Below are 15,239 nucleotides of genomic sequence, written 5' to 3'. Positions count from 1 at the left end.
CCCGCTTGGCTGGTTTCAGTTCTCTCTTGATTTCTGTCTCCCGAGGGCACCTGCCGTTTACTTCCCTGCACCCCAGGGCCCTCCCGGGCCGCTCCTCCCGGGCCGCTCCTCCTCCTAGGGCTGCTCCTCCCAGGCTGCTCCCTCCCAGGCCGCTCCTCCCAGCCCACTCCTCCCAGGCTGCTCTTCCTCCCAGCCCACTCCTCTCAGGCTGCTCCTCTTCCCAGGCCGCTCCTCCCAGCCCACTCCTTCCAGGCTGCTCCTCCCAGCCCGCTCCTCTCAGGCTGCTCCTCCTCCCAGGCTGCTCCTCCCAGCCTGCTCCTCCCTGCCCATTCCTCCCAGTCTGCTCCTCCCAGCCCACTCCTGCCAGGCTGCTCCTCCCAGCCCGCTCCTCTCAGGCTGCTCCTCCTCCCAGGCTGCTCCTCCCAGGATGCTCCTCCTCCTAGGCTACTCCTCCCAGCCCACTCCTCCCAGGCTGCTCCTCCCAAGCTGCTCCCCCCAGCCCACTCCTCCCAGGCTGCTCCTCCTCCTAGGCTGCTCCCTCCCGGGCTGCTCCTCCTTCCAGGGCTGCGGGGCCGCCCCTCCTAGCGGGGCCCTTCGACCCTTCTCCCCACCCGGTGAGGTGTTTGGGCTCCAGGCGGGAGGGGTAGAGGCAGGGTCCTAAACGGGGAGCCGGGCACCTGGCCCGCATGCAGCTCGGGGCTCGGGGTGGGGAGGCCAAGCCCCACATTGGGCATGGAGCTTACCTGAAAGAAGGGGTGGTGGTGAGCGTGTTTCACCGTGATGTGCGTCCCACCAGCCCCCCCTGAACTACGTGCTGCTGCTGCTGGGGATGGTGATGGCCCGGGCGGAGCAGGTGTCCGTCCTGCTGTGCGGACGTGGCACCGTGATGGTCGCTGACGCCAGGGCAGAGGAAGGTGTCCTGAGGACCGCCGGTGTGCTCCAGGCTCAGGCTCAGGCCCAGGTCAGCCCCCCCACCCACCTGCGGGGTGCCTGTGCCCTGTGCCCCGTGCCTGTGCCCTGTGCCTGTGCCCCATCCCCTGTGCCTGTGCCCCATGCCCTGTGCCCCGTGCCCCATACCCCGTGCCTGGACCCCGGGCCAGCAAGGACGCGAGACTCTTTCCTGCAGGAGTTGAATAAGGAGGGTGAATGGTCCGTGCACACTTTCGGGAAGTACCTGCTGTCTCTGGCTGCCCAGAGGGTCCCTGTGAGTGCTTCCCATCCTGGGGACCCCCTGCCCCCCCAGTGATGGCCCTGACCCCTCAGAGGCTGCCTTCTGCCCCTGCTGGCTGCAGCTCCCTGCGGGTGCTGCGCCAGCGACTGTCTGGCAACCGGCTCACCGGAAAAACTCAGGCTTGGTTAGTAGCGTTTGCGGATTTCCGCGGTGTGGGTCCTGCTGTCTCTGCCGAGTTCAGGCGACGGACACGACGGCGCGGGCAGGGCGGGGACGTGACGCCCTGCAGCACGTGGACAGCGTGCACGGGCTGGTGTCAGGCTCAGTGTGAGATGCGGCGACTAGGATGTGAGGGCCTCAGCGTCTGTCACCTTCATTTTTAATATGATTTATTTTAAATTTATACGATTTAGTGTTTAATAGCGGCTGGGCTTGACAGCTGGCTCGCGAAATTCCCAACAGTGTAGCAGTAGCTGCTGCGGCTGGGAGAGCCAGCTACAGCCCCCTCCCCCCCGCCCCGCCATCGGGGTGCAGAGGCTCCCCCACCCTCACGCCCCCCGGGGAGGTGACGTCCACCCCCCAGAGCTGTCCTGGTCCCCGGGATCGCTCCGACGTCCCAAGCCCCAGCATCCCCTGCCCTCTGCTTCCCGGCCTCAGCGCCTTCCTCTGCATCCGCAGCTGGACAGGGTGGTCCTGTTTGGCAACACCATGTATGGCAGCCTGGTGAACGAGGCCAAGCAGCTCTTCTGGCAGCACGTGAACCCCAAGTGCCTGTTCGTCTCTGTCCCCCTGGAAAGGACGTACAACATGTAAGGATGCTCCGACCCGGGTCTGGCCCCAGAGGGTGGTTTCCGCAGTTCCTCCCCCACCCCCGCTCGAGTTTGGGACGCCGCCACTCAGCAGGCACGTTCCCGTGTCTGCCCCTCAGCTCCTGCACTTCAGGTGCGAGGCCGACCTCCCCAGGCCCCTCCGTAGGGTCCAGCCCAGCCCGTCGCCCACGTGACCCTGGTCGTAGGTGGGGGCGGGGTATCCATCCTAGACAGCGGTGCCTCTTGCTGGTGCTGCCTCTGACGGGTGGCTGCGGTTTCTTCCTCTGCCAGATTACCCGACTCGAACCCCAATGACGTGACGCTCTCAGGCTACAGTGACGGGATCCTGAAGTGAGTATGGGACGGGCACCGAGTGGGCTGGGGGCTTGTTAGGTCACCTCTCAGAGACTACCTGGCCTGTGTGCCGTGCGTGTCTCTTTCCAAATGAGAGAGAAGCCCGTTGCCCTTGCAGCTGTCCCGCCATTGCAGCGACAGTGTTAGAGGGACCCGGGCCCTTGTGTCTCACGGCAACACTCTGCTTCTGCCTCATGGCTCAAGAGAGCTGCTCCAGCTCTGGCCCTCGTTTTTGTGTTACATCTACAAGGAAGACGGGAAAGGGACAGGGGGCGTTGCACCGTTTGCTTTTAAGGGAGCAGCTCAGGACTTGGTCCCGTCGTTTCTATTCATTCGTCGTGGCCTCTGTTCCCCTCTTGACCCAGAGATCTCCGGGCACTGAACTATCTCCAGACGGCACGTTCATGGCAGTCGTCTTCCTCGTGCTCTCCACGCCATCTCACTGACTTGTCCTCTCTCCTGACTTTTCCTTTTTATTTTATTTTTTAAACTTTTATAAAGATTTATTTTTATTTATTTATGATTGACAGAGAGAGAGAGAGAGGCAGAGACACAGGCCGAGGGATAAGCAGGCTCCATGCTGGGAGCCTGACATGGGACTCGATCCTGGGTCTCCAGGATCGCACCCTGGCCAAAGGCAGGCGTGAAACCGCTGAGCCACCCGGGGATTCCCCTTATTTTATTTATTTATTTATTTTATTTTATTTTTCTGCCTTTTCCTTTGTATGCCCGGTTGCCCCAGCTGCTTTAGGGAGCCTCACGCCCACTCCTCCTCCTTGTCCTCTGCTTCATCCCTGCGGGAGAACCGCAGGTTTAAGTCCACACCCACCCTCTACGGTCCTTTCTCGAGAAGCCCCAGGGAACTGGGGGACCGTCCCTAGCTCTATCTCCGTCCTCCGCCCCCTTGGGAGATCGGATTCGCCCCTTTTCTTTGCTCTTATTTGCTCACATTTATGTCAGGTTCATCGCAGAGCGTGGGGCCTCTCGTCTTCTAGAACATGTAGGCCAAATGGACAAAATATTCAAGATACCGCCGTCCCCAGGGAAGACAGGGGAGCTGTCTCTCCGGCCGCTGGAAGAGAGCACTTTAAGCCCCCTGGCCCCAATTTCCCCGCCTGGGTTAGTGCACGTTTCTACGGCTCTGTGAGTTGGGAGAGGCTCGGGCGGGCGGCCGCAGTCCTGGCTGTGGAGGTGCTGCTGCTGCTCACAGAGGGTGCGTCCCCCTCCATGCAGGGAGCCCCACGTGGGACTTGATCCTGGGACCCGGGGTCACGCCCTGGGCTCAAGGTGGCGCTAAACCGCTGAGCCACCCGGGCTGCCCCAAATTTTAGTTTTTTTTAATAAAAAGGTTGTATTTATTTATTTACCCGCGCACCAGGGGCGGGTAGTAGGCCTCTAAGAAGCGCTGACAAAGGCGAGCGAGAGGGCAGGCGGGGTCGAGCTACGGGGCCTTGGCCCTGCCGTCGCCGTCGCCGTCCGGGCGGGCCTGTGCTTGGGCCCAGCCACTCGCCCGCCCCCCCCAGGTGGCGCAGCATCCGCCTCTTCATCTCCTCCACGTTCCGGGACATGCACGGGGAGCGGGACCTGCTGCTGAGGGCCGTGCTGCCCGCCCTGCAGGCCCAAGCCGCCCACCGCCGCCTGGGCCTCCGGGCCATCGACCTGCGCTGGGGCATCCCGGAGGAGGAGACGCGCAGGAACAGGTGGGGGCTGGCCGTGGGGAGGCCGCGGGGGGTGGGGGGCTGCTCGGGGTGCCCGGGGTGCCCGGGGTGAGCCAGGCTGGCGCCCTTGTCTGCAGGCAGCTGGAAGTGTGCCTTGGGGAGGTGGAGAGTTCGCAGCTGTTCGTGGGCATCCTAGGCTCCCGCTATGGCTACGTCCCCGCCGACTACAACCTGCCCGAGCACCCTCACTTCCGCTGGGTGAGGCAGGCTGGGGCCGCGGGGGGCTTCAGGGGGCGCGGGGGGGCCTCCTCTGAGGAGTCGCTTTCCCTTGGCCAAGGGGCTCATGCCAGGCACGGAGTCATGTGAGCTTCGGCTGTGCCTCCGTGCCTGTATCCGGGGGGACGTTCCTGGCCTGCAGGGGCTCTGGGGCTCGAGGCCGGAGGCAGCGGGCCGGGCACTGACCCCTGCCCCCTCTGGCCGCAGGCGCAGCAGTACCCCCCAGGCCGCTCCGTGACAGAGATGGAGGTGATGCAGTTCCTGGACCGGGCGCGGCGCCTGCAGCCGTCTGCCCAGGCTCTCATCTACCTGCGGGACTCCAGCTTCCTTAGGTGCCTGCTGTCGCCCCTGGGCCTCGGTGCTCTCCCAGCATTGGGGCGGCGGAGGGGGGGTGCGGGGGGCACAGGGCTCAGCGCGCCCGCGGCCCCCGTCAGCCTTGCCCCGGAGCCCAATGTCTAGCTGGTGGGGTTTCGGGGACAGTGGGCAGGTGTGATGGCTGGGGGTGAAGAGAGACGGGGTCTGAGCGAAGCTCCACCCTTGGGGTGTCGTTGGGGGTCAGCTCTGTGCCAGATGCTTGGAAATCCGACTTTACTTCTGAGTCTGAAGAAGCTGCACGTCGGATCACCGAACTGAAGAGCTTTCTGAGCAGACAGCAAGGGGTTACCTGTCGCAGGTGGGCTGGGGGGTGGGGAGACCTGCAGGGAGATATAGGGGGGCCAGGCCCACTCTGACTGCTCGTGCTCGCTTTGCCCGCAGTTACCCCTGCGAGTGGGGCGGGGTGGCAGCTGGCCGGCCCTATGCCGCGGGGCTGGAGGAGTTTGGGCAGCTGGTTCTGCAGGATGTGTGGAGCGTGATCCAGAAGCTCTACCTACAGGTCAGGAGGAGTGCCCTGGCGGGGGGCGGGGGGCTGGGGGCCCTGGGGCCTTCCGGCCCAGCGCTCCCGGGCGTGCAAACACTGTCCATGTCTCCGTCGCGTGCCCTCAGCCGGGGGCCCAGCCGGAAGAACCAGCGCCCACCCCAGAGGACGACTCGGTCCAGGCCGCCTTCCAGCAGCTACAGACCCCGCCAAGTCCCGCCCGGCCACGCCTGCTCCAGGACACTGTGCAGCAGCTGATGCTGCCCCGGGGCGGGCTGAGCCTGGTGACCGGGCGGTCAGGCCAGGGCAAGACGGCCTTCCTGGTGCGCAGTCTCGGAGCCCGGGCGGGTGGGCGGGTGGGGCGGCCTCCTCCGGGAGCTGCGCGTGGAACACTGACCACGTTGTGTCCTCGCTTTCCATGCAGGCGTCCCTGGTGTCAGCCCTGCAGGCTCCCAATGGGGCCCAGGAGGCCCCCGGGGTCTTCTTCCACTTTTCGGGGGCCCGCCCGGACCAGGGCCTCGCCCTCACCTTGCTCAGACGCCTCTGTGCCTACCTGCGTCGCCGACTGTGTGAGCCGGGTGCCCTCCCTACCTCCTACCGGTGTGTGTCCCTCCTCTGCCCCCCTACCCCCCCCCCCCTGCCTATTGAGGCCGCAGGATGGCACCTGTGCCCCCGTGTCCTGCTGACCTGGGCCTGCCCCCCCCTCCGTGCAGGGGCCTGGTGTGGGAGCTGCAGCAGAGGCTGCTGCCCGCGTCTGCCCAGTCCCCGAAGGCTGGCCGGGGCCTGGTGCTGATCGTTGACGGGGCTGACAGGCTGGCAGGTCCACAGGGCCAGCAGGTCTCAGACTGGATCCCGAAGACCCTTCCCCCGGTGAGCGTGAGGGGAGGGGGTGCGACACACCGGTGAGGGGGGCCTCTAGGCCCTTCCCTGTCCTCCTACCTCCCCCTCCTTTTGCCCAAATATCACAGTGGGTGCACCTGGTACTGAGCGTGTCTGCTGAGGGGGGCCTGGCTGAGACCCTTGGGCAGAGCCCAGGGGCCCGAGTGGTGGCCCTGGGGCCTCTGCAGCCCTGTGCCCGGGCCCAGCTGGTGAGAGATGAGCTGGCTCTGTACGGGAAGCGGCTGGAGGAGTCCCCCTTCAACAACCAGGTTGGACGTGGGCCCCGCGCAGCCCCGCTCCTAACCTCCAACGGGGCCCGGGGAGGGGCAGCTGCCCCTGACGTGACTGGGGGTCCTTGTCTGGGTGGGGCAGGCCCGACCTCCGGGGAGCAGGGCTGGCAGGGCCGTGGGGGGAAGGAGCCTGGCAGGTGGCATTGGGTTGGAGCGGGGCAGGGGCTGGGGGGCAGGCGCCTGCTTCTCGTGCTGAGGCCCCTGCACCGGCAGATGCGGCTGCTGCTGGTGAAGCAGGGGTCCTCCCTGCCGCTGTACCTGCGCTTGGTTACCAACCACCTGAGGCTCTACGCGCTGCACGAGCAGGTTGGCTGCGGGGACGCCTCCTGGTTTGCTCTGCCCTGATGCCTGGGCAGCTTCCTCCCCCCACACCTCTGCCCCCCTTCTCCCCCCACTCTCTCTCTCCCCTTCTCCACCCTCTCCCATGGTTCCTCCTGCTGCCCACTGCCTGCCCCCCACAAGAGCTGCCCCCCCCCCCCCCCCCCGCTGCCCCACTGACTGAAGCCCAGGCTCCTCCCCTCCCAGGTGTCCGAGCGGCTCCGGGCCCTGCCCGCCACTGTCCCCCTACTGCTGCAGCACATCCTGGGCACCCTGGAGCAAGAGCATGGCCCCGATGTCCTTCCCCAAGCCTTGGCCGCCCTGGAGGCCACGCGTAGTGGTCCGTGCTCGGGGCCGAGGGGCCTGAGAGCGTGGGGGGGTCTCCGGGACCGTGTGGGGGCAGCAGGTGTCAGGGAGGGGTGTGCTGTGTGCTCGAGAGCCTCAGAGAGCTGCGATTCCAGGTCTGACTGCGGAGCAGCTGCACGCGGTGCTGAGTGCGTGGCGCGCGCTTCCCAGGGGGGCCGAGGGCTGGGAAGAGGCCGTGGCCGCTGGGAGCAGTGGGGACGCCTACCCCGTGGGCCCATTTGCCTACCTTGTCCAGAGTCTGCGCAGGTGCACCTGCCCCCGGCTCGGCCCCCACCAATCCCTATGCCTTCCCTTCTCATCCTCGAGATCCTTTCTCCAACTTACCCGTCCTGGGCTGTGGCCCCGACCCCTGTCTCCCGGGCCCCCAAACGGCTGCCACCTGATTTACCGCCCTGCAGGGTGGGATGGGAGCCATTGGCTATGCCGGCCGCTTACTGACAGCCCCCCCCTGCCCTCCGCCCTCTCTCCCTCACGTGAGGACAGTCTGCTGGGGGAGGGGCCCCTGGAACGTGCTGGTGCCCGACTCTGCCTTCCTGCTGGGCCCCTGAGGACGGCAGCTCAGTGTCGATACGGGAAGAGGTGGGGGCTGCAGAAGACCGCACACGTCCTCATCGCAGGTGATGACGGCCAGGACTGGCCTGCCCCGGCCAGGGCACTGCGCGTGGGGCCTCCCCCCGGGGCCAGGACCACAGGACCACCGCTGGTGCTCCCATTCGGCCAGCCTGGGGGGTGGCTGGCTTTTGCTGCAGCCTGGGGGGTGCGATCTTGGGAGATTCTCTGGGGCTCAGTAGTCTCCATGTCTGCTCTGTGACCCACGCCTGTAGCTCAGCTCTGGAAGACGTGCGACCCTGATGCCTCGGGCTCCTTCCGCAGCTGCCTTCCTGAGGCTCTGGCTGACCTGCCCTACCACCTGGTTAGTCTCCAGCTCCCAGGCACCTTAGTCCCCACGTCCCCTGGACCACCACTGCCAACACCACCATCACCATCACCACTGCCACCACCACCATCACCACCATCACCACACACCATCACCACCACCACCACCACCACCGCCATCACCATCACCACCACCATCATCACCACCATCACCATCATCACCACCATCACCGCCATCTCTACTTTTCTCCACCCGGTTTTCCTGCCCTTTCCCTTCAGGCCCTTTGTCCAGCTTCTGGGTCAAGGTCTTGGCTGCACAGGCAGGATCTAAAACTAGACTGTTCCTCCTCACCTGCCTCTCTACACCCTAATGAGTCCAGTCTGACCTTCCCAGCTCCAGAGCGGGAACCATGGCCTTCTTGCAAAATTCCTCACCAATCTCCACGTGGTGGCCGCACACCTAGAACTGGGTCTGGTCTCTCGGCTCCTGGAGGCCCACGCCCTCTACGGTGAGATACATGAGGAGGTGGCCTCTCTGAGATACGGGGCTCCTGGGTGTGTGCACGGGGTCGGGCTGGGGATGTAATGCAAACAACCATTAAATTTCTGTTCCAGGCTGGAAGTACAAGAGGGTAGGCGGGTGATTTTCAGGGGGACCCTCTGCCCAGATCTCTTAGGCCATAGGTTCTCAAGCTTTATTTAACGGGTCTAAAATTACCTGGGAATGTTCAAATTGCAGGTCTCTGGGTCCCCAGATTCTAGTTCCCTAGGTCCGGAGTGGGGCCTGAGGCTTTGTACTTCTAACGGGTGTTCCTGATGTGGAGCTGGAAGACCTCAAGACTTCACGCTTTAGACACATCATCCGACTGTCTTTGGTGCTGGGGCTTAGGGGGGTCTGGGCTGGCTCTGCAGTGACATTCTGCATCTCTCCTGCAGCTTCCTCAGGCCCTTCAGAGGAGCAGGGTCTCTGTGAGACGGACCCCGCCGTGTTTCACGCGTTCCTTAGACAGCAGGCTCCAGTCCTCAGCCGCTACCCGCTGCTCCTGCCCCAGCAGGCTGCCAACCAGCCCCTGGACTCGCCTCTTTGCCGCCAGGCCCCACAGCTTTTCGTGCGATGGCGCCTGCAGCGCGCGCTGCGGTGGCTTAATAAACCGTGTACCGTGGAGGGCCAGCCGAGGTGAGCCGGGCCAGACGCTGGCGGCCCCGCTGGAGGTCAAGCTGCAGTTGCGACCGGAGCGGGGCCGGCAGCCCGGAGCCAGCGCGGAGGGGGCTTCAAGCACAGGAGTGCAAGCCGGAGTTCCTTCACTTCCTTCCTGAGTTCCCTGTCTCTTCCTCTCTCCGGCCCTTCTTCTAGCCCCAGGCTGTCGCTGGCCATCCCCTCATCCCCCACAGCGGTGGCCCTGTCCCCCAGCGGGCACAGGGCTGCCGTGGGCACTGCCGATGGGATGGTTTACCTGCTGGACCTGAGGACCTGGCAGGTAGGACACGGAGGGCGGGTCGACTTCCTCCAGAGGCCCCACAGACCCCCGCAGGCCTCAGGCAAGGTGGCCCCACGTGCCCCCGCCCCCCAGCTGCCCGCTGCACTCAGCCCCTTTCCCCCCTCACCCATCGGATTAAGGCTTGTTTTTGAATCCCTGTTGCCTTCTGAATGTGCTGCACCCTTTCCGTTCAAGGCTGTGCCAAACCTCTGCCTGTACTGGGCCTCGCAGGGAGCCTGGGCTTGGAGTCTTGTCTGCCCAGCAATGGGTGTTTTTGTCAAAAGATACAACATAGGAGGGGAAAAGGAGCCAAAACTCAGCCATGTGATGTAGACGAGAGCTGAGAGTGTAGGCTACTGACTGGGGAGCCCAGGACAGGCGAGGGCCGCCATCCCAGCTGGGGGGACGGCAGCACGGGTGCCCCCCCCATATCGGGCGTGCCCCTGCCACCGCACATACGTGCACGTGCGGAACGTCATTCCCTCCTCTGACCCGTCAAGGTCTGTGACCTGGGGATACAGGTGCGGTTTGCAGTAGGTGAGGAGATGGGGCTCCCCTGGAGCCTGAGCTTGGCCTGTGTCTGGAGGGGGCCCAGAGCTTTCCACTTTTTTTTTTCTTTAAAGATTTTATTTATTTGAGAGAGAAAGAGAGCACGAACAGAGGAAGAGGGAAGAGAGACTCCCCACTGGGCAGGGGGCAGGACAGGGGGCTCCGTCCAGGACCCCGGGATCATGCCCCGAGCCAGAGGCGGAGGGTGAACCGATGAGCCCCCCAGGCGCCCTCAGAGCTCCTCACGTTTCTAAGTGTTCCTGAGGTGGGGCCGGAGGGCGTGCTGGCCCCGCCCTTCTCGCCTTGGCCTCCTTTTTGGTTGGAGCTTGGCCTGTGCAGCGGGCAGCGGAGGTCGGGTCCGAGCGTGCGCCCCTGCTCGTCGGCACAGGAGGAGAAGTCTTTGGTGAGCGGCTGCGACGGGGTCTCCTCTTGCGCCTTCCTCTCCGCCAGCGCCCTCTTCCTCACTGCCTTCGACGGGCTCCTGGAGCTCTGGGATCTGCAGCAGGGCTGCCGGTAAGGGTGCCCGGGCGGGCCTTGCAGTGGGGCCCTCCCCGGCTGCGGGTGGCGGAGGTCGACCCTTGTCTCCCCCCGCCAGTGTGCTCCAGACCAGTGCTCATCAGTCCCAAATCACCGGTTGCTGCCTAAGCCCAGACCGCCGGCTGCTGGCCACCGTGTGCCTGGGGGGGTGCCTGAAGGTAACGCCGGGGGCTGGGGCGACACGGCGGCCCCCCAGGCCAGGCCGGCTGGGGGTGCTGTGCCTGTGGACAGCGGGGGGCCGGACAGGGCAGCCTCCGGGGCGGAGAAGCGCAGGCGCGAGTCCGGGCACCTGGCCTTGTCCCCTCTGCTCCTCCAGCTGTGGGACACGGCCCGTGGGCAGCTGGCCTTCCAGCACACGTGCGCCAGGCCCCTGAACTGCGCCGCCTTCCACCCCGACGGGCATGTGGTAGCCGTAGGCAGCTGGGCGGGCACTTGCAGCTTCTTCAGCGTGGACGGGCTCACAGCTGCCAAGGTGACAGGCCCCGTGGGCCCGGGGAGGGGGCACGGGGTGCGGGGCGGGTGGACGGCGGCTCCTGACGCGTCGCTGCGCACCTGCTCCCGCAGGAGCTGGGGGCCCCAGGGGCATCCGTCCGCGCCCTGGCCTTCCGGGCCCCCGGGCGGGTGGTGGCCGCGGGCCGGCTGGACGGCACGGTGGAGCTGTGGTCCTGGTGGGAGGGGGCACGGCTGGCCACCTTCCCTGCACATCGGGGTGTGGTGGCCGCTGTGCTCCCCCTGCAGGCTGGCTGCCAGCTGGTGACGGCCGGCGAGGATGGCGAGGTCAGCGGGCACGGGGCGGGCGACCCGAGGGAGGGCACGGGGGGGTGCAGGTGCAGGGGCTGCCCTTTCCCCCGGAATCCTTGGGGCGGGGCCCTCGTGCTGGCGGCTGTCCCTGGGCGAGTGCCGCACCTGGGCTCCTGTTCTTGGCCCTCAGGTGCAGGTGTGGTCCGGGGCCCTGGGTCGGCCCCGGGGCCTCCTGGGTCCCCTTCCTCTGTCGGCGGCCCTCTGCGTGGCTCTCAGCCCGGACGGTGATTGGGTAGCCGTCGGCTACCGGGAGGACGGCGTCAGGACCTACGAGGTGGCCTCAGGTGCTGCGGGGACCCGTGGGGGCTGGAGCCGTGGAGGCGCGTCCGCTGCCTGACCCTGGTGCTTGTCCGCTGTGCAGGCTCCCAGGGAGCCCGCTGCGGGGCTGTGGCCGCAGCCGTGTGGGCGCTGGTGTGGCTCAGCCCCAGGGCGTTGGTGAGCGGCGCGGAGGACGGGTCCCTGCAGGGCTGGGCCCTCGAGGCACGTTCCCTGCGGCTGCTCTGGCTGCTGCCCGGACGCCAGGGGCCCGTGTGGGGACTGGCTGCGTCCGGAGAGCTCCTGGCTTCTACTTCAGGTATGGCGGGCCGCCCCCCTGCCCCAGCTGCCGGCGCACCTGTGCCTCCCGTGCACCTGTGCCGGACATGTACCTGTGCCGGACGTGTACCTATCCGACACGACATGTGCACCTGTACCACACGTGCACCTGTGCCACATGCACACCTGCCCAACATACACACCTGTGCTGCACGTGCACCTGTCCAACACGCACTTGTCTGATGTGCACTTGTGCCGCATGCGCACCTGTGCCACACACATACCTGTCCAACACACGTACCTGTGCCGCACGTGCACCTGTGCCTCACGCACCTGTCACACACACCTGCACCGACACCCTGCCCCAGCTGCGCGCGCACTTGTGCCACACGCACACCTGTCCAACATGCTGCACGCGCACCTGTGCCACACATGCATCTGTCCAACATACGCACCTGTGCCGCACGTGCACCTGTGCCGCATGCACCTGTCATGAATACCTGCGCCAACACCCTGCCCCAGCCGCCCGCACACTTGTGTCACACGTGCACCTGTGCCACACACGCATCTGTCCAACACGCACACCTGTGCTGCATGCACCTGTCTGACATGTGCACCTGCGCCAACACCCCCCTGCCCCAGCCGCCCACGCACCTGTGCCACACGTGCACCTGTCCAACATGCGCACCTGTCCGACATGTGCACCTGTGCCACATGCGCACCTGTCTAACACACGCACCTGTGCCGCATGCGCACCTGTGCTGCATACACACGTGCAGGGTCCAGACAACTGTCAAAGGGCTGCAAGTGCATGTGTCTTCCATCAGCAGTCTGGGCGGTTTGTTTCCCGCCCTGATCCTGGGGCCTTCCGTGACCTCTCTAGTCCTCGAGTTCCGGCCCCGGGGGAGTCTGCTGTGTAGATGGAGGGGAAAGGGGTTGACGTGAAATGTGGAGGGGCCCGCCCTTGGTGGGGGGGCGTGGAGGAGGGAGGCCGCGGAGGGGTAGCAGGGGCGGGCAGCTCTGCTGGGGACGGTGAGGGCTGCCCCTGTGCCCGCCGCCCTCCCCTGACCCCTGCCCTCTTCCCCTGATCCCCCCCTCTTCCCCTGCCCCGCTGCCCTCACCCCCTGGGGCGCGCCTCTGCCCGGGGTCCTGCCTCGCCTCCCCTCTGCGGGGGTCTTCCTTTCTCCGTGTCTCCCGTTTCCCATGCAGAGGCCCTCCCTGTGCGGCTGTGGCCCAGGCAGCCGCTGACGCTGCCCCTGCAGGAGGCCGACTTCCCGCGCGGCGCTGAGCTCCGGGAGCACCAGGGGCCCGTGAGCTGCTGCGGCTTCAGCACCGACGGAGGCAGGCTGGCCACGGGGGGCAGGGACCGGGTGAGCCCCCTCCTGGGGTCCTGGGTGCCCCCACCCCCTCCCCTCATGGCTTGTTGCGCACTGAGGCCCCGGCGTGTCCCCTCCATGCTCCTGACCCCCCTCGGGACCTACCCAGAATCTCTTCTGCTGGGACGTGCGGAAGCCCCAAGGCCCTGTCGTGATTTGCTCCTTCCTGGCCTGTCACCGTGACTGGGTCACCGGCTGTGCGTGGACCAGGGACGACCTGCTGGTGAGCGAGGGCATGCATGCGGCACCTGGTAGCTGGGGGGTCGGGGGGGCTGCCCTGACCCTGCCTCAGTGGGCCTCCCGGCACGCAGTGCGAGTGGGGCCCGGAGCTCGCTGGCGCCGCGTGGCCTCGTCTCGCCACCCCTGTAGGTGGGCACTGCGGGGCTGTGTCTCCTGGGGGACCGGCAGGCCTGAAGCCTTGGGAGCGCCCCCAGATCCCACAGTGGGGACGGTGCAGGCTCCCCGCGCTGGAGGCCAGGCTGTGACTGCGCCCTGCGGCCAAGGGCTGGGCAAGCAGACGAACCCAGAGGCACAGCTGACGCCGCCAGGCCGGGGAGGCCCGGAGCCGGAGCCCGAGGGGAGGGGCAGCGCCGCCCTCATCCTCACCCGGGCTCGGGCGCAGCGCCCCCGCCCGTCACCAGCCTCCGACTCCGCAGGTGTCCTGCTCCAGTGACGGCTCCGTGGGGCTGTGGGACCCCGAGCGGCAGCAGCGGCTGGGCCTGTTCCTGGGTCATCAGAGTGCTGTGAGCGCCGTGGCGGCCGTGGTGAGGAAGCCGCAGGGGGCTCACAGGGTGCAAGGCTAAGCACGCGTGGGGCCGCGGCGCACCGGGCAGCCGCTGCCAAGGGCGAGAGGCGGGTAAAGAATGAGACGCTCAGGCCTGGATGGGAGCAGGACGAGGGCATCGAGGCGGGGGGCTGTGGGGAACAGGCCCCACGCGGGACGGCTGCCGGGGGGGCCCCAGGTTCTCGGCCCTCTTGGGCGGCCCCTACGCCCGTAGCCTGAGCCCTCCTGTTGGTGGCGGGAGCCACACTCCCCCCGCCCTGCTCAGGCGACGGTGCTCTGATCCGGGGCTCTGGGGCAGGATGCACACGTGGTGTCCGTGGGCCGAGACGGGAGCCTGAAAGTGTGGGATCATTGGGGCGTGGAGCTGACGAGTATCCCTGCGCACTCCGGACCTATCAGCCAGTGCGCGGCGGCCCTGGAGCCCCGGGCAGGTGAGGACACGAGCGCCCCCGCCCTCCCCGCCCTCCCCGCCCTGACTTAGCCTCTGTGTCTCACCAGCCGGGCAACCTGGCTCAGAGCTTCTGGTGGCGACTGTCGGACTGGACGGGGCCGCACGGTTGTGGCATCCGCTGCTGGTGAGCTCCCTGGAAGGACCAGGGTGGGCGGGGGGCAGAGGCAGGGTGGGGCACTCCTTGCGCCACTACCCTCCGCTCGTCCTAGGTGTCGCAGACACACACGCTCCTGGGACACAGTGGCCCAATCAGCGCAGCGGCAGTTTCGGAGGCCTCAGGCCTCCTGTTGACAGCCTCGGAGGACGGCTCCGTTCGGCTCTGGCAGGTCCCCGAGGAAGCTGGTGAGTGGGGTGAGCCTGTGTATGGAAGAGGGGGCGAGGGCGAGGGCGGCCCAGTGTGCAGGGCGTCATTGCCCTCCTCCTCCAGATGACACGTGTGCGCCCAGGAGTCCTGCAGCCGTCACTGCTGTGGCCTGGGCCCCAGACGGTTCTGTGGCAGCGTCCGGGAGTCGAACCGGGGAACTGACCTTGTGGCACGAAGCTAAGGCCGTGGCCACGGCGCAGGTGAGCGGGAGCAGCCTCCCTTCCTTGCCCACGGGGTCCTGTGGGCCGCGCACCGATGCCTGGCCGGGAAGGATGGAGCCTGAAATGGATGGACGCTCCCCAGGCTCCAGGCCACATCGGCGCCCTGACGTGGTTCTCGGCGCGCACCTTGATCGTCCTCAGTGCCGATGACAAGGTCAGCGAGTGGCGAGTGGAACTGCAGGAGGGTTCGATGCCCGGAAAGTTCAGGTGAAAAGGGGCAGCTGGGCTAACGCAATACGCTGATGGTCTCATACCCAGGATTTTGTGCAGATCACTCCATCTGTACTTTGC

The 15,239-nt window shown here is 66.5% G+C and overlaps 1 protein-coding gene across 5 annotated transcripts in view; it reads left to right on the top strand.

Annotated features, from left to right (window-relative positions):
- The window catches only part of TEP1 (telomerase associated protein 1), a 44,632-nt gene that overhangs the window by 25,795 nt on the left and 3,598 nt on the right, over positions 1-15,239 (top strand). For 4 of the 5 annotated variants that reach the window (XM_025992077.2, XM_072724283.1, XM_072724284.1 and 1 more), the window contains exons 14-49: positions 797-961; positions 1,127-1,204; positions 1,850-1,980; positions 2,272-2,331; positions 3,295-3,453; positions 3,858-4,034; positions 4,130-4,250; positions 4,476-4,600; positions 4,828-4,941; positions 5,025-5,142; positions 5,253-5,447; positions 5,549-5,724; positions 5,838-5,994; positions 6,093-6,272; positions 6,507-6,599; positions 6,819-6,951; positions 7,073-7,223; positions 7,461-7,594; positions 7,802-7,890; positions 8,248-8,362; positions 8,790-9,030; positions 9,208-9,331; positions 10,269-10,393; positions 10,476-10,575; positions 10,734-10,889; positions 10,982-11,194; positions 11,349-11,502; positions 11,580-11,792; positions 12,962-13,122; positions 13,238-13,351; positions 13,785-13,892; positions 14,211-14,343; positions 14,411-14,487; positions 14,573-14,705; positions 14,791-14,927; positions 15,031-15,155. In XM_025992077.2, the coding sequence (XP_025847862.2) occupies positions 797-961; positions 1,127-1,204; positions 1,850-1,980; positions 2,272-2,331; positions 3,295-3,453; positions 3,858-4,034; positions 4,130-4,250; positions 4,476-4,600; positions 4,828-4,941; positions 5,025-5,142; positions 5,253-5,447; positions 5,549-5,724; positions 5,838-5,994; positions 6,093-6,272; positions 6,507-6,599; positions 6,819-6,951; positions 7,073-7,223; positions 7,461-7,594; positions 7,802-7,890; positions 8,248-8,362; positions 8,790-9,030; positions 9,208-9,331; positions 10,269-10,393; positions 10,476-10,575; positions 10,734-10,889; positions 10,982-11,194; positions 11,349-11,502; positions 11,580-11,792; positions 12,962-13,122; positions 13,238-13,351; positions 13,785-13,892; positions 14,211-14,343; positions 14,411-14,487; positions 14,573-14,705; positions 14,791-14,927; positions 15,031-15,155 (4,985 nt within the window). Of the gene's footprint in view, positions 1-796; positions 962-1,126; positions 1,205-1,849; positions 1,981-2,271; positions 2,332-3,294; positions 3,454-3,857; positions 4,035-4,129; positions 4,251-4,475; positions 4,601-4,827; positions 4,942-5,024; positions 5,143-5,252; positions 5,448-5,548; positions 5,725-5,837; positions 5,995-6,092; positions 6,273-6,506; positions 6,600-6,818; positions 6,952-7,072; positions 7,224-7,460; positions 7,595-7,801; positions 7,891-8,247; positions 8,363-8,789; positions 9,031-9,207; positions 9,332-10,268; positions 10,394-10,475; positions 10,576-10,733; positions 10,890-10,981; positions 11,195-11,348; positions 11,503-11,579; positions 11,793-12,961; positions 13,123-13,237; positions 13,352-13,784; positions 13,893-14,177; positions 14,344-14,410; positions 14,488-14,572; positions 14,706-14,790; positions 14,928-15,030; positions 15,156-15,239 lie in introns of those variants that run through there. The other variant, XM_072724286.1, reaches the window with a different exon arrangement.

The sequence above is a fragment of the Vulpes vulpes genome, chromosome 10, assembly GCF_048418805.1.
Source record: "Vulpes vulpes isolate BD-2025 chromosome 10, VulVul3, whole genome shotgun sequence".
Lineage (NCBI taxonomy): Eukaryota > Metazoa > Chordata > Mammalia > Carnivora > Canidae > Vulpes > Vulpes vulpes.
The sequence above is the reverse complement of the archived record's forward strand: the minus strand, read 5'-3'. Positions and strand labels throughout refer to the sequence as shown.